Raw genomic sequence first — 24718 nt, forward strand, 5'->3', positions numbered from 1 at the left:
GCCCACTGAGCCATCTCAGTGGTAACATAGCCAGCACTCTGGAAGCTGTGACAAGATCTTGAATTTAAGGCTAATCTGGGCTACATAGCAAGACCTGTCTGACGCCCCTCACCTCTAAGTAAATCAGTCCTAATTGAACAGTGGAAATTTTATAGTGGAGAGAAGAGGAAAAATGATCTATAATCTCCCTGAGATAGTAATCCTGTGTGCTTCCAGTCAGCCGCTGTTGCCCCGCAGGCTCTCTAAGGATGATACACACAATCTTCATGGCTTTGTGTTTAATGTCGCTGAACTGCAGTATCAGACATGTTACTGGGAGATACAAAAGAACCAAGTGTGTTTGAGTTCTCCTTTGAAGTATAATAGATAAAAAAGGGGCAGGTGGACAGTGGGTGCCGCCCCAGCCCTCGGCTCTGCAGGAGATGAACTGCTGTGGACCAGTCCACTCGTTACAGTGCCTGAGGGAGTTAGTTCTCCAGTGCTGAGCAGCCAGTGCTTCTTGGCTTTTCTCCTGCCTTGGCGGTGTGCCTCGTTAGCTCCCACTCTTAAGATGTACTGGTGTGTCAGACCTGTGTTGACTGTTTACTGCGTTTTTTCTTCCCTTATTATTTAATATTCTTCTAGGAAGTGACATGGAGCTAGATTTGTTAGCAGCAGCTGAAACAGAAAGTGACAGTGAAAGTAACCATAGTAACCAGGACAATGCTAGTGGGCGCAGAAGTGTGGTCACGGCAGCTACTGCTGGCTCAGAAGCAGGTAAGTTGCTAATAATGGGAAAAGCCGCTTCTGCATATGCTGATTCTGTTTGTTCTCAGCACAACTTGTGATTGTGTGGTATGCATATGGGTAGCTAGAGCCTTGTTGTAATTTCATTTCTTTTTCTGTGATTGTTCTTATATATATATATTTTTGCAGTAATGGATTAATTTTAGTTTGTTTAAAAGATATCTTTTCTAATTAAAGTGTTTTTATGGTGACACTGTTGAATATAATATTTTTTTTGAATGAGAGATACGCTCTTAATTATCATTGGGCTTACAGTGTTTTTTGTCTTAAAAATTAAAACTTTAGGAGCGAGCAGCGTTCCTGCATTTTTTTCTGAAGATGATTCTCAGTCAAATGACTCAAGTGACTCTGACAGCAGTAGCAGTCAGAGTGATGACATAGAGCAGGAGACCTTCATGCTGGATGAGCCGCTGGAGAGAACCACCAACAGCTCCCATGCGAACGGTGCCGCCCAGGCTCCGCGCTCCATGCAGTGGGCTGTCCGCAATACGCAGCATCAGCGAGCAGCCAGCACAGCCCCATCCAGTACATCTACACCAGCAGGCAAGTCTGAAACCCAAGCATTATTCCTAGGAGCACTTCAGTATTTTTAAAAATTAGGCACGTCTGTCCAGAAAACAAAGTTGTCTGAAGTCCTTTTTGTTAAGCTTCAAATAGGTACATAAATATTATTCTATCAAGATTTCTTCATCTTTGCATTATTGCTTTGAGCTGGTTCATTCTTTATGGAGAGCTCTTTTGTGCATTGTAGGCTGTGTAATCATATCGCTGCCACTACCTGGTAGGTGTCAGTAGTATTCCCAAACCCTACTTTCTTCTTCACTTCGCCACTTGTAACAACCAAGAGCGTCTGCATGCATTGCCAGACGCTTCCTCCTGTGGTGCTTGTGCCGTACGGAATCAGTCCTGTTGACTATGTATTCATTTTTGTCCACCCTAACATCTTCTCCATAGATTATATCCTAGAGGTACACTTTTTTGTTCTTGTACAGATTTTTAATTGACCATTTAGACTTGTATCAGTAGCAGTTAGCAACTATGTCAGCTCATTATAATTGTCCTTTTTCCTTATAGCAAGTTCCGCAGGTTTGATTTATATTGATCCTTCAAATTTACGCCGGAGTGGCACCATCAGCACCAGCGCTGCAGCCGCAGCTGCTGCATTGGAAGCTAGCAATGCCAGCAGCTATTTAACATCCGCGAGCAGTTTAGCCAGGGCTTACAGCATTGTCATCAGACAGATCTCGGACTTGATGGGCCTCATTCCTAAGTATAATCACCTAGTGTACTCTCAGATTCCAGCAGCTGTGAAGTTGACCTACCAAGATGCAGTCAACTTACAGGTATGAAACCATTGGGAAGTCACTTTATTGTTTTGCCTATTAATTAGGAGAATTTCAATATAATGGGGATATTGCAAATGCTTAATGTTGACATACTAGTGCTGTATCAACTTGAGCTTTGTTCGGATAGTTTTGACTATTTTAGTTTGATCTTCATAGAACTATGTAGAAGAAAAGCTTATTCCTACGTGGAACTGGATGGTCAGTATTATGGATTCTACTGAAGCTCAATTACGTTATGGTTCTGCATTAGCATCTGCTGGTGACCCAGGACACCCCAATCATCCCCTCCACGCCTCTCAGAACTCAGCTCGAAGAGAGAGGATGACTGCACGGGAAGAGGCCAGCTTGAGAACCCTTGAAGGCAGACGGTATGGACTTCTCCGTGTGCATTTATTTCTGTGTTGGATCAGAGCCTTCAATGCTTGCTGCATTTGCCCTCATCTTAATGGCAAAGGAGAGTGTATGCATCTGCCTCGTGATACTTGCTTTTGACCGGCAGTTGAAGCAAAAATAATTGTTAGCCAAGTTGTTTTTTTAAAAAATCTATTCATGTTGCTGGGCATGGTGGTGCACACCTTTAATCCCAGTACTCTGGGAGGCAGAGGCAGGAGGATCTCTCTGAGTTCGAGGCCAGCCTGGTCTACAAAGGGAGTCCAGGACAGCAAAGGCTACACGCAGAAACTCTGTCTTAAAAAACCCAAAACAGATAAAATCCATCCTTGTCATGTAGGAACCTGTTACTAAAAGCCCATGTCCTTGTAGCCCCTTCTTCTACTGTCCATCTGTCCCCTCCATGTCCCCAGCCCACCCCCATGCCCCCCAAATAAGGTGTATGTTGTTTCAGCTGGGACTGAGTACTCAGGAAGAGTAACTGTTGTCACTGTGGAGTTGTCACTACTGATCTTTGGTTTCACAACAATCCCCCCATCTAGCAAATAAAATATGTTTATATATTTGCTATGTACTCTCTGTTCAGTTTTAATGAGCCCTTCTCAGGCCTGGGAACTAGCCCAGCCAAGAAGTCCAGAGGACTAGCTGTACCGTGATGGGGTGCTAGTCAAGTCTGAGGGTTGGGTCTTCTTGTTACTGGCAGATAGCGAAGCGAGCAGGTCAGGTCTGGAGCCGTGCAGGAGAGCAGATGAAAGAGCACACTGAAGTTCAGAGAACTGTTAGACTCGCAGTGTGGGGCAAGCTGACGTTTTATGCTTGATTCTAAACAACTAATAGGAAAATAAAAATCTAGGAATATAATTGACATACTTGTTTTTGAACATTTGGGAATTGGATATCATTAGAGAGAAAGCTTTGAGAGGCAGTTTTTCTATTGTAGGAGTCGTGCTCCACAAAAGGACAAAAGTCTCTGACTGTCTTCTAAAAGAACACAGCGCTCTGTGGCTGGAGGGGCAGCTCGTGGTTCACAACACTTCTCTTGCAGAGGATCTGGGCTCAGTTGCTCGCACGCACACAGCAGCCTACAACCATCTTAACTCCAGTTCCGGGAGACAAGACAACCTTTTCTGGCCTCCTTGGGCAGTGTACCCACATGGTACACATTCTTATAGGCAGGCAAAACATTCATATACAGTCATGTAGTGTGTATATAAATTACTTCTTTTTTTTTTTTTAAGAATATGATTAATTGACTCATAACAAATGTGGAATATTTTCATCTCTTCAGGTCCTTCCTCCTACTTTCTATCAATAGATTCTGAACTTGTTATGTAAATAAAATCATATAATACATGGTCTTTTAGGACTGGCTTCTGCCGTCTAACATGGCAGATGTTTAATTTTAATTTTTATTTTTTGAATCACTCATGTTTAGCTTGTGTTGGTGCTTTAAAAATATTCTAATTCATGTATGTTATACCACATTTTAAAAATACTTAGCCACTCGCCAAGGGACACTCCAGCCCAATGTTTTCATTTCTTAATTTTACATATTCATAAAGTTTCTTACTTTCGGTTTTTATAAACATTTTCATTTCCTTTTGCTCCTATAGACGTGCTACCCTGCTTAGCGCCCGCCAGGGAATGATGTCTGCGCGAGGAGATTTTCTCAATTACGCTCTTTCTTTAATGAGGTCTCATAATGATGAGCATTCCGACGTCCTTCCAGTGTTGGATGTGTGCTCACTGAAACATGTGGCATATGTTTTCCAAGCCCTTATATACTGGATTAAAGCAATGAATCAACAGACGACATTGGACACTCCTCAGCTGGAGCGCAAAAGGTATGTCCATACTTTCTTGGGTTTTGAGAACTACTTGGTGTGGCCTCTGAGTCAGCAGTCACAGTTTGGATTAAGGAGATGAGCGCTGCAGAAGCGAGCCAAGGTATTCCATCAGGAAAGTGGGCTTGACTGACCCAGCCAGCATCTGCCACGACTTCTCACTTAGAGTGAAAACCCAGGAATCTAATTAAACTGAACATAGTTGAGATATTTCTGTCTTGTCCTATTTTGGATGAGAGTTTGTGTGGATGCTCATACTTTCTGTACTGATTGTTGTTTTGTTTTTGGCTTCTGTTGAGCCTCTTCCGATATTGTAATGCACTAGGCAGATCACTGTACCATTTCCCATTATCGGAAACTATATAGTAGTGTTAGGCACTATAAATTGATCCCAAGGTGTGGGATGTCTGTCAGCTGGTGCTTGCCTAAGCACCTGAGTTCAGTTCCTGGGTTCTTCGTGCTGGAAGGAGAGAGCCAGCTCCTGCAGCTGGTCCTCTGACTTTCATGTGCACATGAGGTCGTCACCAAAATGACATTTCCAATGTCTCTTTCTAGCAGTCCAACTCACCTGTGCTCTTTTTCGTACCACACAAATATTTAATTTAAATGACTGACTTTGTTCTTTTTAAGGACACGGGAACTTTTGGAGCTGGGTATTGACAATGAGGATTCAGAACATGAAAATGATGACGACACCAATCAAAGTTAGTGCACAAAAGTCTACCAGTCTCATTTAAGAAATGCTGGCTCAGCCGGGTGTGGTGGCGCACGCCTTTAATCCCAGCACTCAGGAGGCAGAGGCAGGCAGATCGCTGTGAGTTCGAGGCCAGCCTGGTCTACAAAGTGAGTCCAGGATGGCCAAGGCTACACACAGAGAAACCCTGTCTCGAAAAACCAAAAAAAAAAAAAAGATGCTGGCTCAATATTTTTTTAACTTTTAAACTACATTATTTTCTGTCTGGGTGGGAATTTCTCTTTTCTTTCATTTTCCTTATCCATCCTTGCATTGTATACATTTCATAATTAAGACAGAATTAATGTTGTGAATTTTCCAATAGTCCATACTTTTTCTTTTAGAATTTCTTTTTTCATTTCTCCTAGTTTATATTTACCATTACTTTAAGTTGTAGGAAAGCCTTTGTTAATACTGCTGCAAAATAGATTTAGTAAAGAAAATGTAAATTATGCATAGAGGGTAAGAGAAAAATTTGAATGCCACAAATGTGGAGCAGCTTGTAGAGCAATGGTTCTCAACCCCTGGGTCGTGACCCCTTGGGGGTGGAATGGCCCTTTACAAAGGGCACCTAAGACTATCAGAAAACACAGATATTTACATTAAGATTCATAACAGCAAAATTGCAGTTATAAAGTAGCAATGAAAATGATTTTATGGCTGGGGTGGCCACAACATGAGGAGCTTTATTAAAACACTAGGAAGTTTGACAACTACCGTTGTCAGCAAAGATTTAAAATGGGGTTGGATGGTCCAGTTTCCTGTTTATTATTCCTAGCCAATACTTTAATTAGCGTAGGGAAAGACAGCTGGTCTAAGTTGGGTTTTTGTTGTTTGTGGTGGTGGGTTTGGCTTTTTTCCCTTTTTTGAAAACCCAGCCAGAACTCACTATTTCCACAGTTTATAAGCACTGCCAAGTTTTGTACCTTTAAGGAGAGCAGTTGCCAGTGTGCTGACTTATGTTGGCTGGACACAAGAACGAGCTGCTCAGACAGCTCCCTGTTCGTTTCCATGTGGGGAGTCAGAGTTGAGCTTCGCGTCGTCTCCTCGTGGTGGTGTCAGGTTGAGTCTGAAACATGCTTAGGAAGCTAGCTGTATTTCGCTTCTTCGTTCTCTAGAGCTAAGGAGGGGAGTAAGAAAACTGCTCATTGTAGAATGGAACTAGTATTCATTACAGCTTTTCCTTGTGTATTTTTATTGTTGTATGATAAATAATGCACTCAATTATTTTGGATTATCACTTTAAAAAATACCAGAAGCTAGGTGTGGTATCATAGGCCTTTAATCTCAGTGCTGATGGAAACAGCGGCAGGTCAGCCCGGTCTTCATGATGAGTTCTAGGGCAGCCAGGGCTGTCAAACAGTGAGACCCAAACACCAAAAGCTTGGATTCCTAATGTGTGTGCCTGTGTGCATGCACATGCAGGGGTGAAGCCCAGGCTTCGTCCGAGCTGCAGGACCTCTGCCACTGAGCTTCCTCACTAGCCCTTAACTTGCTTTCTAGTATAGTAATACTTTATAAGAGATACCAAGTAATTTAGTTTGAACAGATTAATATTCTGTTACCCTTTCTAATTACTAATATTTTTCAATATCTAGGTGCTACTTTGAATGATAAGGATGATGAGTCTCTTCCTGCAGAAACTGGCCAAAACCACCCATTTTTCCGACGTTCAGACTCTATGACGTTTCTTGGATGTATACCCCCAAATCCATTTGAAGTGCCTTTGGCTGAAGCCATACCCTTGGCTGATCAGCCACATTTGTTGCAGGTGAACTAATGCAGGTCTAATGTTTTTTTATAGCTGATTTTGAAGTGTTCAATCTAACTATAATATGTCTTGTTAAAATTACAGCCAAATGCTAGAAAGGAAGATCTTTTTGGTCGTCCAAGTCAGGGCCTTTACTCCTCATCCACCAGTGGGAAATGCTTGGTGGACGTTACAATGGACAGAAATTGCCTTGAGGTAAGATAGTCAATATTTACAATATATTTGTTAATTAATACTTTTCCTAGCATCCAGATTTGAAGAGATGCATTAATGCAGAACGTTTTCTTTTCCCCCGTAGTAGAAGTGTCAGAAGTCCCTTTCTTTCAGTATAATGGAGCTGTCACTTTCATTGGCTTCCAGTATCACCGTGTTCCACACATCATATAGCTTTGTGTGTTTAGAGTGTTTTAGAGAGTGGTAATGTTGCTGCTGAGAACTGGGCTTCCAAGTGAGAAGGGTACTCACATGCAGCCTTGGGTCGTTGTACCTTCAAGTCGTTCCCCCCCCCCCCCCCCGATGTTCTGAATTACATGGGCTAAGAGTGAAGACAAATGAGTCAGCATTAATAATGACACCCAAGTCATTCTGTTTCCTGGGTGCTATCTCGTTCTTCATAAACAAGGAAACATTTAGGTGAGAAATAAGGCTTGCAGAGATTATACAATTCAAGTGGGAATTTCAGTTATCACACAGCCAATTACATGATAGATTTTGTTTTCAGAAATATAAGTCTGATTTGAGAAGTAAAATTACAATCTTCTATATTTCTAGGGAAAGTAGTAGTGTGTTTTAAGGCGGCATAAGAGAACTGATTAGATCTTTATAGTTAAGTGGTAAAGGAGAGTATAGTGCTACATTTACTGAAAATATGTAGAAGACTTAACTACCAGACATAATGCTGTGAGAAGTTGCTTTGACATTCTCTGAGGCTGCTCTGGTGAGCGCCCCGTATTTGTCTTGTTCTTGAGGTTCAGGTGGACAGGAGCAGGCTGCGCGTGGCTGGTGGGAGCCCTAGGAAGGGAGTGGTGGCTAGTTTCCTTGTGGTCTCTTTGGACCTCTATTGAGTTAAGAAAGTAACCTTTCCTCCCTGAATGTGTAACGTTTAAACCTAAAATTGCATAGGTTCTTCCAACTAAAATGTCTTACGCTGCCAATCTAAAAAATGTCATGAACATGCAAAACCGGCAAAAGAAAGAAGGGGAGGAACAGAGTGTGCTGCCCGAAGAAGCCGAGAGTTCAAAGCCAGGACCGTCGGCTCATGATGTTGCCGCCCAGTTGAAAAGCAGTTTACTCGCCGAGATAGGGCTCACCGAGAGCGAAGGGCCTCCCCTTACCTCTTTCAGGTATGGCTGAGTGAAGAAACACGCCTGTCTGTTGTTACACTGTTAAGATAGTTTTCATTTAGAGATTTCACATTTTGTAAATTTGTATATATAAGTATTATAATTAATGTTACTTTCCTGTGATTTCCTAATTTACTATCAGACAGTTAAATATTAATGAATTTTCTGGACCTTCACTTTTTAAAAAAATGGTCTTTTTTCCTTTATTGCGTGTCCAAGATGATATTTCTTAAACATTTAATGTTGACTTAAAACTATCAATTAAAGAGGCTATCAGCAGTTCAGCTGGCATGTAAATACTAGAAAGAATAGAATTTTCAGGACTTGTGACTCACATTTAATTTGGGTTCACAAATGATGTCTTGGACAGAGGTCAGTTTTTGGTCACTAAATAAGAAGTTAATGGCATAAACTGTTTAAGCTTAGTGTTTTCCATCATTAAGTGCTTTGCTAACTCATATTTATGCCAGATTTTTGACTAGAAGTATAGATAATATTTTTGCTTACAAGTTAATGAGCTAGTTAATGAACTAGGGTATGCTTAGTGAAGTTAATTAGTGCCTGAACACGACACACTGTGTGAGCATTGTCGGCCAGCCATGAAGGACACAGGGTAGTCTCCTTACTGGAGTAGCCTAGACCTAGAAGACACGTGACAAGACGCTTAGAATGTATAGGCCAGATTGGAGGAATGAGGTAGGAAGAGGAAGGGAATCGCGTCAGAGCAAGGTGGACTGCGAGCCTGGGAGGAGCCGAGGGTAGAGAAGGTGCTTCAAGTCCGCAGCGGGCAGGGGAGGTCGATGGTACTGATGGGTAAAGATCACCAGGACATCCTGTTGCTACAAGGCCATAAGAGAGTGTGTCCATGCTGGCCTCTAATGAGGCACGACTGATGTAGGTAACAAGTGGACATTCTAGAGGGAAGTAAAGTGAAATGGGAGTTGAAGGCAGAAGGTGACTGGTGTGTGTGTGCACACACAGTCACATAGTCGTCAGGAGCACGCCGCCGTGGAAAGCTCCTTTCTTTCAATAGGATATGGTTTGAAGAACTTAGGATATCAGGATATTAAGAGACAAAGAAAGGCACCGTTCTTGACCAAAGCCTGGAGTTTGGGAGTTGATGAATTGTTTTTTTTTCCTCTCTTTTTGTTAATGTCTCACAGGCCTCAGTGTAGTTTCATGGGGATGGTTATTTCTCATGACATGCTGTTGGGACGGTGGCGCCTTTCTTTAGAACTGTTTGGCAGAGTGTTCATGGAAGATGTTGGTGCGGAGCCTGGATCGGTGTGTATTTTGTGCACTTTAATTCTGTTCTCCATGATAATAACAGGTTTCAGTGAATAATTGTTACCCTCCCCCCCCCCCTTTTATTTTAAAGATCTTAACTGAATTGGGTGGTTTTGAGGTAAAAGAATCAAAGTTCCGTAGAGAAATGGAAAAACTGAGAAACCAGCAATCAAGAGATTTATCACTAGAGGTAAAGGTATTTATTTAGATTTTCTCTATCTGTAGTATGAGACTTCACAACTTTTAAAACATGCAGAATAGTAATAAATATTGCTCATGGATAGATAATGTATTTATAATTAAAAATTTAAAGAAATAAGAACTTAGAGCAGTAATTTTTTTTAGATGTTTTTTTTTTTTTTTTAAAGAAAGTTCTAGACTGGAAAGTGGTTCTGGGAGGGCCTGAGTTCAGATCACCAGGAGCCAGTCAAGACACCACGCCACCATGTGCTGTGATCCTAGCGCCGGAGAGGCGGAGGCAGGCAGGGTTGTTGGTGCTCTTTGGTCACCTAGTCCGAAATCAGTGAGAAGATGGTAGAGGGAGAAACCCAGTGTCACTCTCTGGCCTTGGCCCCTGATTGCGTGGTCAAGCATCCCTCTATACACATGTGCGCAGACACATTTCATAACGTAATCAGGAACTGAAAAACCTCTGCTGTACTGAATTTCACTGAGACTATTTTTTTTCTTTTCTTTCTTTGTTGTTGTTGTTGAGACAAGGTTTCTCTGTGTAGCCTTGGCTATCCTCAAACTCATAGCATTCCCCCTGCCTCTGCATCCCCGAGTGCTGGGATTACAGGCATGTGCCATCACACCCAGCTCCCAGACTTTTTATTGAAGCTTAATTTGTTATTGGCTAGTTTTTGTGTCCTTTTTAATATTAGCCACAATAGTCTTCCTTGTTACTTTCCAATATGTGTCATATGCATTTCCTTGCATGGGCCTTAAATTGGCTATTTCTTTAAGAAATTGTATTATAAGGTTAAAAACGGGTGCTCTTCTGAGGTTCTATTCTACTAGGCCTTTAAGAAATGACTATGAATTCCTACCAAGACACTGGATTGAACGTGAAGATAGCCTTTGTTCTAGACTGAAGGCACAGTGACTCACCGTTGGTGGATGACTTGCTTTTATTCCACACCTTACAACAGTCTTGGAACTGCAACATTACTGCTCCCACCGATAAAAGCTTTTCTTTTTGTTGTTGTTTTGAGACAAGGCTGGTTTAGAACTCACTATGTAGCCCAGGCTCGTTTAAAACTTCTGGTAATTTTCTTGCCTCAATTTAACAAGTTCTAAGACTATACAGGCATGGTCCACTATGTTTGGTTTAAAATGATTGTTGATACTAACTTCTGACATAAGGTTAGTTTGTAGTTTTAGTGTCTGTAGATCATATCCAAGTGAGAATGCTTGAGTTCTCATAAGTTCCCTGTCAGAATTTTGCATTTTGATTCATATAAGTGATATATCCATATACCTTTAATTTAATTTTCTTATTTTAAGGAAAGTTAAACCTTCCATGTCTTTAGGATAGTGTTTTCCTGTTAAATTTTGTCCAATGTTTGCTATAAAGTTTCTTTTTTTCTCAAATTAATTTTTCCCCCTGATGGGCATGGTGACATTTGCCTTAAATTCCCAGCATTGGGATGGCAGAGGTAGGTGAATCTCTGTGAGTTGAAGGTCAGCCTAGTCTACAAAGCCAGTTTAAAGCCCCCCAGGGCTATGCAGTGAGACCTTCTCAAAAAAAAAAAAAAAAGGAAGGAAGGAAGAAGAAAAGAAAAAGATTTAAAGCATTATTTATACATATGTGTGGTGCAGGTCTGTCAGAGCATGTGTAGGGGTCAGAAGAGAACTTGGAGGTTGTCACTGTCTGCTTCTGTCATGTCGGCTCCAGGGATTGGAATAGGTTGTCAGGCCTTTGGGCAAGTGCCTGTAGCTGCCAAGCTACCTTGCGACCCCTCAAGTTTTAGCAGTTCTGTATCAGTGGTTTTAGGTGATATGCATTCAGTGCATGATGATGTTCCTGTGTGACGGAATCCGCAGGTATTTCTCTAACATGTCAGTTCTCACACTTTTCTGTCACTGTGGGAGATACATGTGTTGGGCACCAGCAGTGCAGGAGGCTCATGAGTTGAGGCCCTCATGGCCTGGATTGCTTACCAAGATGTTGTTTCAAAAGAGTGAGAAAATGTTCTTATCTCTGATCCATCAGGAATTTATTCTCGTGTGCCAAATGAGTAGGATTATTGTTTTCTGTTGAACCTTTGAAAGGTGGATTTAAATTGCGTTAAATTCCATTAGCCTGATTTAATGCAGGACATTCTTCTTTTAAGCTTCTGAGACCTCATGTTTCTTTGTAGTATTTAAACTAGCAAGGAAAAGCTGAGGTTCCCTTTGGCTTTACATACAAGAGCCTGTGGTTTCTAGCACTGACCTAGCACTTGGTGTGCTTCACAGGTTGACCGGGATCGGGATCTTCTCATCCAGCAGACCATGAGACAGCTCAACAATCATTTTGGCCGAAGATGTGCTACCACCCCAATGGCTGTCCACAGAGTTAAAGTCACCTTTAAGGATGAACCAGGAGAGGGCAGTGGTGTAGCGCGAAGTTTCTATACAGCCATTGCACAAGCATTTTTATCAAATGAAAAATTGCCAAATCTAGATTGTATCCAAAATGCCAACAAAGGTACTCATACAAGTGAGTACTCTACAGAGTCCTAGCGTTGTAGCTGTTTTTTTGTTTGTTTGTTTGTTTGTCACAACATTGGTAATCATGATTATATGTCTGTACGTTAACGTTTTATATAATTTTGTTTAGATTATGACTTAGTCTTGACTAAATCACTTGAATTGACAGGTTGACAGTTTGCTTTTGATTCCATTAGCTTCTCACCTCAACTGCTACTTGTTTGGAGGGTGGCAGCTTGAAAGGTCTCATGTTGTTCTATAAAATCCAGTGACAGGGTTAGAGTATTTCTTTCACCCTTGTACTAATTGATAGCTATCTGAAGAGAAAGCAGAATTTTCCAGGTAGGATTGATTCACAAACATGCACTGATCCCAGTGAGGTAAAGCTCTTGAGACCGCAGGTAAACCAGCCATGTCACTGTGCCTAGCATTTTGATTTCAGTAGGATTTTTTTCCTCTTGGAGTATTGCAGTATCGTTGTGAACCCACCACTTATGGCTTAGGACTCTTAACCTAATCTTCAGTTAATATATTTAAAGCTTTGTGAGACTGACAAAGGCTGTAGGAGATGGTACTTGGTGATGTATGCGTGCCAGGTATGGTCAGCAGGTTGCCACTTTACAAGTGTCATGGAGTTCACACAAGTTACTCGGGCTACATCTCTGTCTGCTGCCATGGAGACTGAATGGGTTGCAGAAAAAATAGAGGCTGAGCAAATGGAGTTCACTAGCCTTTGAGCATCACTTGGGCTGTTTAGCTTATGAAGGAAGTAGACTAACATACTTGAATGAAGAGACTTGGCCAATCTTATCATTCTGCCAATATCTTTTCAAACACCATTAACAAGTCATACTCGGACGGGCAAGTTTGGTGCATGCCTTTATTCCCAGCAGAGGCCGGCGGATCTCTGAGTTTGCAGCCAGCCCAGTCTACACAGAGAGTCCAGGACAGCCAAGCTATACAGAGAAACCCTGTCTCAAAACAGCAACAAAAAACTCTAAAACCAAACAAACAAAAAGAAGCCATACTCAAGGGCAGACAGATCCAGTATAAAAGCACTAGCTGCCAAGCCTAATGACCTGAGTTTGAGTCCCAGGGTCCACGCGGTGAAGGAGAGAACCAATTCCTGTGGGATGCCCTCTGGCCTCCACCCATGTGCTGTGGCATGTCCGGCCGTTTGTTAGGCTACAACAATTAAAAAGATGTAATTTAAATCATAGTCAGAATCGAGCATTGGGCTTTAAAATAATAATAGCTAATAATCTAGTGGTCTGTAGTGCTCAAAGCCAAACACTGTGCATAGAAAAGATAGTCAGTGGCTACAGCTGTGTAAGAAATCTCAGCTCTGCCTATAGTGAAGTCAGTCCAGGTCTACTGGTCACATGGTTTTAGGTATTTCATAGTTTTGGCATCACAAGGGGGAAATAGACCTCACAGATGTTGACGGGAACTTGTAAGATGGACCATGCACATTCTACTTAACTGTTGCTAACCCTCAAAACCAAGGTGCTGGGGAGACGCGGGCTAGTAGTAGTGCCTGCTGGGAGAGCAGGAGGCCCTGAGTTCACATCCCCAGCACAGGAAGGGCGGCCGTGGCTTGCATGTGCTTACTACCCATGCTGTGGACGGCAGGTTTCAGTGAGGACCTGAATCACAGCGCGGGGGGGCGGACATCTCGGATCCATGTGCCCAGGCACATGGGCGCACGCACCCCAAACAGAGAGGGGCACTAGCAGCACAGGTGGTCTCGAGCCGCCATATTTCTTTTGTTTTTCTTATCTCAGCGTTGACTGAAACATAAAGGCTGTGATCTTTTGAACTTACCGCAGTGCACTATTTTCTTGTTTTCTTCTAGGTTTAATGCAAAGATTGAGGAACCGAGGAGAGAGAGATCGGGAAAGAGAAAGGGAAAGGGAAATGAGGAGGAGCAGCGGCTTGCGAGCAGGCTCTCGGAGGGACCGCGACAGGTACGGCGGCTTTGGGTTGTCACTGAAGGCCAGCACCTTAGACAAGGTGGATAAAGGCTTGTAAACCAGCGTGAGAGCTGTTGTCTGGACGGATGCATGGCAACAGCTGTCTGTTACTGATGAAGGTTCTCCTTAACAGCCCCAGGACCTTTGAAATTACACTGATTTTATTCACTGAAGTTTGACATTTCATTACAGTTATCACTCTCCTAGTTTAATTAAGTCTTAATTATGGAAAACTATATTTTAATTTTCTCTTGTTGGAACGGGTTACATTTACTTTTGCTTAAAGTTTCCAGAAGTTGCAGGTAGTCCCTTGGAGTCTGGTCTTGTTCCCTTAGAATTAAAGTATACATTGCACATAGATTTTTAGTGACAAGCCTAGATAATCTTTACTTCTCAACCATTTTGTCTCTGGCTGTCACAGCACCCTGGTGTTTACCCCCATCTGTATGTATGCTGGTGTTTATTGATCCAGGTGTGCTCATATTTTGATTTGGTCATCAAAGGAAGTGGAGTCATAACAGCTTTCTTCTTTCACAGAGACTTCCGGAGACAGCTTTCCATCGACACCAGGCCTTTCAGACCTGCTTCTGAGGGGAATCCTAGTGAGGACCCTGACCCGCTTCCTGCTCATCGGCAGGCACTTGGCGAGCGGCTTTACCCCCGGGTGCAGGCGATGCAGCCTGTAAGTGCGGTCCTGTGCTGCTGCTCACTAGATGTGGGATTTTTCCCTTTGAAATAAGCTGGCTGTTTGGTTTCTGTGTAATTGTCAGCTAGTAAGCAGCTACACGGTTGAAGGCTGTAGCTGTACCACCAGAGGAGCTTAGAAGGAACTTTACAATGTGAATCGCTCCCCACCTAACTTAGTTTAAGCTAGTTTAATTCTGCCCAGTGCGAGTCCTTTGTATTAAAAACCTGCTGGGGTTTCTATTTGTTTGTGTTTTTACTTGCACAAATCATCATTACTCTTAGTAGAGATGATCTGTTAGCAGCTGTGCCTGAGCAAACGACAGTCCTCTACTGCCGACAAAATAACTCAGGAGTTCAATTTGAATCTTTTGTCAATTTTCTCTCACAAAATGTGAAACTTGTAAACTAGTTGTGGATTTTTTTCCTTTTTGTTGTTTATGTAGTAATGTAGCCAAAATACTAGTAAAACAGAAAATCCCTTCTCCTTGTTGTGGTAGGCCAGCCTTAAGTAGGAGGCCCCTCTCTCGCTGCTGTCTTCCTTTCTGTGCTAAACGAGAAAGAGTGGTTTTGGTTCCCTAAGGAAGACAAACGTTACAGAAATTGTATGTTTCCTTGGAACCCAAAAAACTTTTTTTTTTTTTTTTTGGTGTTTTGAGACAGGGTTTCTCTGTGTAGCCGTGGCTGTCCTGAACTCACTTTGTAGACCAGGCTGGCTTCGAACTCACAGCGATCCACCTGCCTCTGCCTCCCGAGTGCTAGGATTAAAAGCGTGTGCCACCATCAAAAACATTAAAAAAAAAAAAAAAAAAAAAAAGCAGGCAACTATTCCAGCCCCAGCAAAACTGCTCATTCACAGACTGTGCCGTCGCGACCAGGGCCTCTGACTGACACTGCAGTTTCATAAAAAGCCTTGCTAATTCTTGGGAGTGTTGTTACAGCTTTTCATATTTCTTTTCCTTTTGATTGTAGCTTTTAGCAAGCAGAGAGTTGATAAGGAAACATTTGCTTATCCTTCACAGGCATTTGCAAGTAAAATCACGGGCATGCTGCTGGAGCTCTCCCCAGCTCAGCTGCTGCTGCTGCTGGCAAGCGAGGACTCCCTGCGGGCGCGCGTGGACGAGGCCATGGAGCTCATCATCGCGCACGGACGGTAATGCGGGCAGTTGGCACAGCATCACTTCACTCTGAACGTCAGCTGCTTTATTTCCAGCCTGTGTTTCTCACCGTTTCCTAACTTATGACGAGGCTAGAGGTGGTTGAGTGGTTAAGAGCACTTGTAGGACCACACGGTGCTAACAACCGTCTGCTACTGTAGTTTCGGAGGATCTGGTCTAGCTATTGGCACTCCACACACACAGCGTGCAGGGACACATGCACGGAAACCACCCACACACACACAGCGTGCAGGGACACATGCAGGGAAACCACCCACACACACACAGCGTGCAGGGACACATGCAGGGAAACCACCCACACACACACACACACACAGCGTGCAGGGACACATGCAGGGAAACCACACACACACACACACACACAGCGTGCAGGGACACATGCAGGGAAACCACACACACACACACAGCGTGCAGGGACACATGCAGGGAAACCACCCACACACACACAGCGTGCAGGGACACATGCAGGGAAACCACCCACACACACACAGCGTGCAGGGACACATGCAGGGAAACCACCCACACACACACAGCGTGCAGGGACACATGCAGGGAAACCTGTAGGTAAACCACCCACACACACACAGCGTGCAGGGACACCTGTAGGTAAACCACCCCCCACACACACACACACACAGCGTGCAGGGACACATGCAGGGAAACCACCCACACACACACAGCGTGCAGGGACACATGCAGGGAAACCACCCACACACACACAGCGTGCAGGGACACATGCAGGGAAACCACCCACACACACACAGCGTGCAGGGACACATGCAGGGAAACTACCCACACACACACAGCGTGCAGGGACACATGCAGGGAAACCACCCACACACACACAGCGTGCAGGGACACATGCAGGGAAACCACCCACACACACACAGCGTGCAGGGACACATGCAGGGAAACCACCCACACACACACAGCGTGCAGGGACACATGCAGGGAAACTACCCACACACACACAGCGTGCAGGGACACATGCAGGGAAACCACCCACACACACACAGCGTGCAGGGACACATGCAGGGAAACCACCCACACACACACAGCGTGCAGGGACACATGCAGGGAAACCACCCACACACACAGCGTGCAGGTACACCTGTAGGTAAACCACACACACACACACACACACACACACACACACACACAGCGCGCAGGGACACCTGTAGGTAAACCACACACACACACACACACACACACACACACACACAGCGCGCAGGGACACATGCAGGTAAACCACACACACACACACACAGCGCGCAGGGACACCTGTAGGGAAACCACACACACACACAGCGTGCAGGGACACATGCAGGTAAACCACCCACACACAGCGTGCAGGGACACATGCAGGTAAACCACCCACACATACAAAATAAAAACAGTATTAAAAAACAGAGTATAATACTTTAGATTTCTTTTTAGAGTGGTGTCTTACAATTCCTAAGTATGGTAGCTGAATTTTTCAAACTTTATTAGGTTATAGAAGGTATTTGGCATCTAGAATTGTTCTGTTTTGTGCATGAAACAAGGCTGGCCTTGCACTCCCAACCTCCTGCCACAGACTGGTAATTGCTGGGACTTAGTGCTATTGTATTGGGTTTAGATAATGTTTTATTTGGAAGAAGTATATATGAAATTACGCCTCAGATTCCCTCATTGGGAGTACCCACTGCAAGAGGCATTGTACACTCAGAGTCTTGTGGTTCTTGTATTAAGTATGACATTTCTCTTAGGGCTCCAAATTCACCTTAAAATTTTGTGCAAGTTTTTCTTTACCTTCTGCAAAGTATATTTGTTTGAATATGAAATCTAAAAATACCAAACAGTCCTTCTAGTCAAGGGACAAAGTAGCAGTGTCCTTAGGAAGATGAGCTGTACGTAGGTGGTCTCTGTGTAGGGCCTTACTTACTCTTTCAGCCAGTGGGTTATTCTGTGATGCTGTGAACCTTATACAGCTAGGTATCTTAGTCACATTCTATTGCTGTGAAGAGATAACCACAACCAAGGCAGCTCTTACAAAGGAAAAAATTTTGCTGGGGTTTGCTTATGGTTTCAGAGGTTTAGTGCGTTATCATCATGGTGGGACACAGGGCAGACGTGGTGCTGGAGGAGGAGCTGAGAGCTCAACTCCTTGATGCCTAGGCAGCAGGAAGGGACAGAGCTGCTGGGCCTGGCATGGACTTCTGAAGCCTCACAGCCCAACCCCAGTGACAGGCTTCCTCACACAAGGCCACGCCTCCCAGGCCTTCTAATACTTCTCAGATAGCACCACTATTCAAATATATAAGCCTGTAGGGGTCATTTTTATTCAAGCCACTGCATTAGGTATCATTCCTGTGTCAACATCCCAGACCATAGGTAAAATGTCTTCCTAATCATACGTTTGGATGGGGAACAAGATCACAGACAGTTCTAGAAGGTGGGCTGAGCACTAGCGCTAGACAGCCCCTTTCGAGGTTGTTGATCTGCTGGTAGTTTCTTTTATTGTCACTGCAGCTATTTCTCTCTGGCCTTTTATGAATTTCTTTATTCCTTGTCTTTGGAGCTGTGCTGCTCTTTTTCTCTGGCCTTTTACTAATTTCTTTATTCCTTATCTTTGGAGCTGTGAACAGACTGAGAATAGCTTAGCTCGTTATACAGAAAATTGAAAGAAAGTTGCATTTTTATAAAAAGACTCTAAATATATGTAAACATTGCTAACTTAGTGCTTTCTATTGAGCAAAACTAACATCTGGTTTTATGGTGTGAATAGTGAATTTACTAGTGGCATATTAGACTTAGAATAGAGAGTTTGATTCCTGTTAGAATTGTGTTGTGAGCATTCTGCATTTTCTGCATTGCTTGCTTTGTGCTAAAGTTTTAGCATCTCACTAAAGACTGTATGTGTTCTCTTACATCAGAGAGCCTTAGCCATGTCTTGAGTTGTATATGTAGTAACTAAAGAAGTTTTTAAGGTTTTGTTTAGTTTTGGTTTTGTTTGTTTGGCTTTTGACTTTTTGGTGGTTTTATTTTGAAACTGTGTGGGCAGTGTAGCATAGGAAGTTGCCTTGAATTTTGTATGTAATGGCAGGTTCCAAGCACTAGAATTCTAAGCATATCCATAGTCCGGGCCTAAATTGGCTTTTAAACTGTGTAATAAATATGAATAGATACTCCACACTAAATTTGAAATATTTCACCTCTCTGGAATGTAAAAGAATTTTGTTTGTTTTTAGGGAAAATGGAGCTGATAGTATCTTGGACCTCGGGTTACTAGACTCCTCAGAAAAGGTGCAGGTAAGAGGTTTTCAGTTCATTCCTTAATGTACAGTTAGAACAATCAAAAACAAAAACAAAACAGGATTTTGGAGATGTCTTTGTAAATAAAATGCATGTTGTACAGTATACAGAGAGAAAGACATGTAGCTGTACTATGCAGAACCAAATTATGAAATGGATTGAGTTAGACATTAACGGGACCTCAGGCACTTCACTTTTTGTGTTTGAACACAGACTGAATTAAGCTTTAGTTTGGAGATCCAGGGAACTGAATAATGGAGGGAAGAAACAGTATAGACTCTTAGGAGCCATTCCTCCAGGAAGTTGTTGATGCCAAAGATTAAAAGAAAACAATATGTCACCGTACAGCAGTACAGGATACTTTGAGGGTCTGATGTGGTTTGTTTCTTTCATAAGGAAGCTTCTAGTGCTAGCTAAGAGAAACAAACTCACTATGATCACTTTTACTGGTTGCCATAAAAAATAGCACAAAGGAAAATTCTGAACAAATACATAGTAGCACACAGATTGGAAAGAGAACCCGACAGATGGCCAGTGGTACCCTGTCTTCTCAGCAGGAGGGAGGGTGGAGCTCACCTTGCTCTCCTGCCCCAGCTGAAAGATGGCAGAGGCCTGAGAGCTGCCTGCGTGGGAAGCACTGCCCAGGCGTCCCAAGTGTTGCATATGCTGGACACACTGAAATAGCATAATTAACAGTTTTGACATGTAAATTGGCATTGTGATTCCTATTGTGCTAAAAGCCCCTTCCTCTAAATGTCATTTTTACTAAAACTTAGAGTTGTTACTAATACTCAAAATACTAACTACAAATCTTCCTAAGCTCTAAAACTGCTCAGCTCACCAAGAACAGGATGAGACTGACCAGACATTCTAAGATGTAGACTGACAAATTTTCAGGGTCAGTGGACTTCAAGTTGACTGAACTAAAAACTGTCCAAAGACAATGAAAATTTCAAAGCAGGGAAATGGTGATTTGAAAAACTGGATTTCTTATCAGAGGCCAAGACAGTAGAACTTCATCATTCAAATGGCTGAAAGAACTGTCAATCCAGAATCCCACAGCTAGTAAAAATTACCTTCTAGGCAGTCAGGTAAAGAGAGGCTTTTTGTTTTGTTTTTAAGGCAGGGTCATAACTCTAGCCCAGACTGACCTGGAACTTAGCTGGGTGACTCTCCTGCCCCAGCCCTGCCAGTGCTGGGGTTTCAGGCATGTCCTGTCACGCCTGAATTATGCAGTAGAAGATGAACACAGGCCTTTGTGCTTGCCAGGCAGACATTCTGCCAATTCAATCATAGACATGAGATTTACATACAGGGGCTGGATAGATGGCTCAGCAGTTAAGATCACCTGGCTGAGAATTCCCACTACCCACATGGCAGCTCACAACTGTTTGCATCTCCAGTCCCAGGGGAATCTGATGCCCTCTTCTGACCTTTGCTGTGCATTGAGTGCACATGCACAAGACCTACATGCAGGCAAAACACTCACACACATAACACAATAATAGATAAACAAATGAATAAGTAGCTAAGCAAATAAGTAAATAAATAAAAGGAAAAGACCCATTTCATTTTTTAAAATGAGCTCGGGAGCTTCATTTCTCATTACTTTGCTATAGGAAAACCGAAAGCGTCATGGCTCTAGTCGAAGTGTCGTAGATATGGATTTAGATGACACAGATGATGGTGATGACAATGCTCCTTTGTTTTACCAACCTGGAAAGAGAGGATTTTATACTCCAAGACCTGGCAAAAACACAGAAGCAAGATTGAATTGTTTTAGAAATATTGGCAGGTAAATAAATATTTTTACTGTTTGCATCTGGACATGGGGTTCTGGGGACCGGGCCCAGGGCTTTGCCAGTGCTAAACATGCTCTCTACCACTGAGCTACTCCTCTAGCCCCAAATTCCCTGTGTAGCCCAGGCTGGGCTCAGACCCTGATCGTCTTGCCAGCCTCCCAGGGCTGTGGAGTTAGGAGGTGTGCCACCACACCTGCTAAAAATCCTAGCTTTAAGGTTGGATATGTACTTTATATTAGGTAAAAGTAAGGCTTAGAAAATAGCTCAAAATATTATTCATTTATATATGTTTATGTATGTGGGACTAATTATACAATTATTTTTTTAATTTAAATTATATTTCTGTTCTTATTTTTAGGATTCTTGGACTATGTCTGTTGCAAAATGAACTATGTCCTATCACATTGAATAGGCATGTAATTAAAGTGTTGCTTGGTAGAAAAGTAAGTTTGATGCATATAACTGCTTTTACAATTATAAACTTTTTTTTTTTGCAAAATAAATGATGGTACACTGTGTAGCATTTACTTTGTATTAAAGCATTATAATCATAAATAGCTGTATTAGTGACATAGATAAAGTGTTTGTATATGGGGATATGGCACAGTAGAGTGCCTAACAGTTAAGGTTGGTTCCTGACGGACCTGTATCCTACTGAAGAGAAATCTTCTTGACAACTTTATGAAGGTTCAAGCACTGTGCTTGGCACCCAGTGCTCGGGAAGCCTAAGCCACTTGGTTGCAGGTGGGTGGCAGTGGAGCACAGAGATAGTCTTGAACAGCAGCCCAACCTAAAACTACATGCCAGTGCCACAGAGGGGCAGGGGGAGGAAAGCACAGCGCACATGCCGGGTACTCCTCGCGCTTCCCCTGATAGTCTGATCGCTGTCAATTATTCAGCTGTATCAGAACAATTCCTAAAGCTTTTATAAAGAAAGTGACAGAAACTACTGAATATCAGTGTTTTTCAGAGATGGCTATACCATACATCTACTTAAATTGCATTGTTTAAGCTGTAGCCTACTAATTTTCCATTTGATGTTTTATTAGCATATATTAATTATACACAATATGAGTTTGTTATACTTTTTTCTTGTGTGTGTGTGTGTGTGTGTGTGCGTGCGCGCGCGCGCGCGCTGGTTTTTTGAGACAGGGTTTCTCTGTGTAGCCTTGGCTGTCCTGGACTCACTTTATAGACCAGGCTGGCCTCGAACTCACAGAGACCCACCTGCCTCTGCCTCCCGAGTGCTGGGATTAAAGGCAGACGCACTGCACCCAGCTACATTTTCTTCTTTGCAAATAACTTATTTTGGTTATGTCTCCATTCTCCAACTCCATGTTGTCCCCTTTCTGCTTCCTTCAATCACTTTCTTATGTTTTCATGTCTCATTTTTGTTTGTGACCTAGTGGGTATCATTAAGAGCATGGGCACCTGGTCAGTGGTTAAATCACAGGAGAACATGGTCTGTCCTCCCTCATCTGCCATTAATTGTATTAATTCTTATGGAGATGTGGGCACTGTGAGCCCCTCGAGTCTGTGCCTGGGTGTTGATGGCCCAGTCTTGAGCAGGTAATCACAGCTGTTTAGAGTTTGATAGTCCAAGAGCCTTGCTGTCTTCCGTAGTTTCTACAGTGCTGCCCTCTGTGGCTCTTACACAGACATACACACTCACACTCATACACTGCACTTATACAATGCTGCCTTCTGGCTCTTATACACACACACACACACACACACACACACACACACACACACACTCACACCCTCACACCCTCACATTCACACTCATTCTTGGTACTTTGACCAGTTGAGTCTGCCATCACACTGACCATTGCAAAAATCTGACAGAAGTCAACAGTAGCTCTAGATATATGGTATAAACAATTTTTGAGAAGAAATTTTGATGGGTACATCATGTTTATTCAACAAAACAATTACAGAATCCTTTCACTATGGCCAATGACGTCATCTCATGGTATTTGATCACATTTATAGTACCAAATTAATTTCCTTTAGCCAAACCACAGAATATTGTTTTCTGTTCAAAACGAGCCTATTATAGTGAGAGGTATATCTTTTTTTTGGCTGGGACCACAATTTAATTTCTGTCATGTTCCAGCTAAAATGCTTTTGTGCATAGAACTTGAGAGAAAACCAAAGCTCACAAATAAACAAACAAACAAAATACTAGTATGTTGACCCTTTAGCTCGTGAGATCTGCTAGACTTCAGTTTAACTCAGTGATGTGACCTTTGTAAGTTACCAAGTTTTTTAGAGCACTCCAGTTTATCACTGGATTTAGTAGGCTGTGTCGGACGGTGACCATCAGGAGCATAGGGAATAGTTAGTCAAGAGCCAGCTTGTTCATATGATCAATGCTCAACAAATTGTGCTGGCTTTCCAAATTATTTTTGAAACTTACTATTATTTTAAAAGCATGGTGTTGGTTCTACCTCATAGCAATTAAATTTTATTCCTGTTTTGAAAAATTAAATGAATTGGGGGCGGGAGACATGGCTCAGAGGTTAAGAGCACTGACTGCTCTTCCAGAGGTCCTGAGTTCAATTCCTAGCAACCACATGGTGGCTCACAACATCTATTATAATGTGATCTAATGTGCACTGTATACATAATAAATAAATCTTTAAAAAAAAAAAAAGAAAAATTAAATGAATTGTCAAAGCCAGCAATTTATTAATTGTTCTCTTTTTAAAGCAGTTAAATAAAATTAGGGCTGAGCTATAGCTCAGGGCAGAGCACTTAGTTAGCATACACAAATCCCTGGGTTCAGTTCTCATCCCTTCTTCTCCTCCCCCGAAAGGTAAAGTTATCACAGATTTTAATTTACTGTTGCGTCAAGAAAGGGTGCTTCTTTCGAGTCTTGTGTGCTTATTTTCTCAGGTCAACTGGCATGACTTTGCTTTTTTTGACCCTGTAATGTATGAGAGTTTACGACAGCTGATCCTCGCATCTCAGAGTTCAGATGCTGATGCTGTTTTCTCAGCAATGGATTTGGCATTTGCAATTGACCTGTGTAAAGAAGAGGGTGGAGGACAGGTAAAACAAATCCACAGTTTTCTGATTTTTGCAAGAGAATTGGGGTGCTTGTTAGGCTTGTTTTATAAGGAACGGTTTGGCTAGGAACTCAGAGAGAGAGACTGAGGCAGGGTGCATGCACACGCGCCAGGAATGAGCATTGTAGGAGATGCACAGAGAGATGCGCCAAGAAGTAGCGAGGTGGACTGAGACCTAGAGACTTTTGTACTTATTTAGGCCCAGAATGTTTGCACCTCTCAGATATTTGTCATACAAAAACGCATCTTTAAATTCTAAAATTTTAGGAAATAAAGTTCTTTTAAGCTGTTATTGTCAAAATTGCTTTTAAATGTCACTGCTGAATTTCTTGTAGGTTGAACTCATTCCAAATGGTGTAAATATACCGGTCACTCCGCAGAATGTGTATGAGTATGTGAGGAAGTATGCAGAGCACAGAATGTTGGTAGTTACAGAACAGCCACTGCACGTAAGTATTTTCTAGAAAGCACTGTGCCGTGTGATGGAGCTGGTTTTGTTTTTACATTGTGGTAAATTAG

At 42.6% G+C, this 24718-nt stretch overlaps 1 protein-coding gene across 5 annotated transcripts in view; it reads left to right on the forward strand.

Moving 5' to 3' along the window:
- Positions 1 to 24718, forward strand: part of UBR5 (ubiquitin protein ligase E3 component n-recognin 5) — a 112076-nt gene that overhangs the window by 81706 nt on the left and 5652 nt on the right. For 4 of the 5 annotated variants that reach the window (XM_084751622.1, XM_084751624.1, XM_084751626.1 and 1 more), the window contains 20 exons: positions 625 to 756; positions 1072 to 1333; positions 1865 to 2129; positions 2289 to 2500; positions 4136 to 4366; positions 4997 to 5070; positions 6698 to 6870; positions 6955 to 7065; positions 7993 to 8213; positions 9377 to 9497; positions 9592 to 9690; positions 11961 to 12204; positions 14050 to 14161; positions 14705 to 14849; positions 15874 to 16004; positions 19260 to 19320; positions 20943 to 21118; positions 21484 to 21568; positions 24027 to 24182; positions 24535 to 24648. In XM_084751622.1, the coding sequence (XP_084607748.1) occupies positions 625 to 756; positions 1072 to 1333; positions 1865 to 2129; positions 2289 to 2500; positions 4136 to 4366; positions 4997 to 5070; positions 6698 to 6870; positions 6955 to 7065; positions 7993 to 8213; positions 9377 to 9497; positions 9592 to 9690; positions 11961 to 12204; positions 14050 to 14161; positions 14705 to 14849; positions 15874 to 16004; positions 19260 to 19320; positions 20943 to 21118; positions 21484 to 21568; positions 24027 to 24182; positions 24535 to 24648 (3125 nt within the window). The remainder of the gene's footprint in view (positions 1 to 624; positions 757 to 1071; positions 1334 to 1864; positions 2130 to 2288; positions 2501 to 4135; positions 4367 to 4996; positions 5071 to 6697; positions 6871 to 6954; positions 7066 to 7992; positions 8214 to 9376; positions 9498 to 9591; positions 9691 to 11960; positions 12205 to 14049; positions 14162 to 14704; positions 14850 to 15873; positions 16005 to 19259; positions 19321 to 20942; positions 21119 to 21483; positions 21569 to 24026; positions 24183 to 24534; positions 24649 to 24718) is intronic. The other variant, XM_084751623.1, reaches the window with a different exon arrangement.

The sequence above is a fragment of the Acomys minous genome, assembly GCF_964271855.1.
Source record: "Acomys minous genome assembly, chromosome: 12".
In the NCBI taxonomy this organism is placed as follows: Eukaryota; Metazoa; Chordata; class Mammalia; order Rodentia; family Muridae; genus Acomys; species Acomys minous.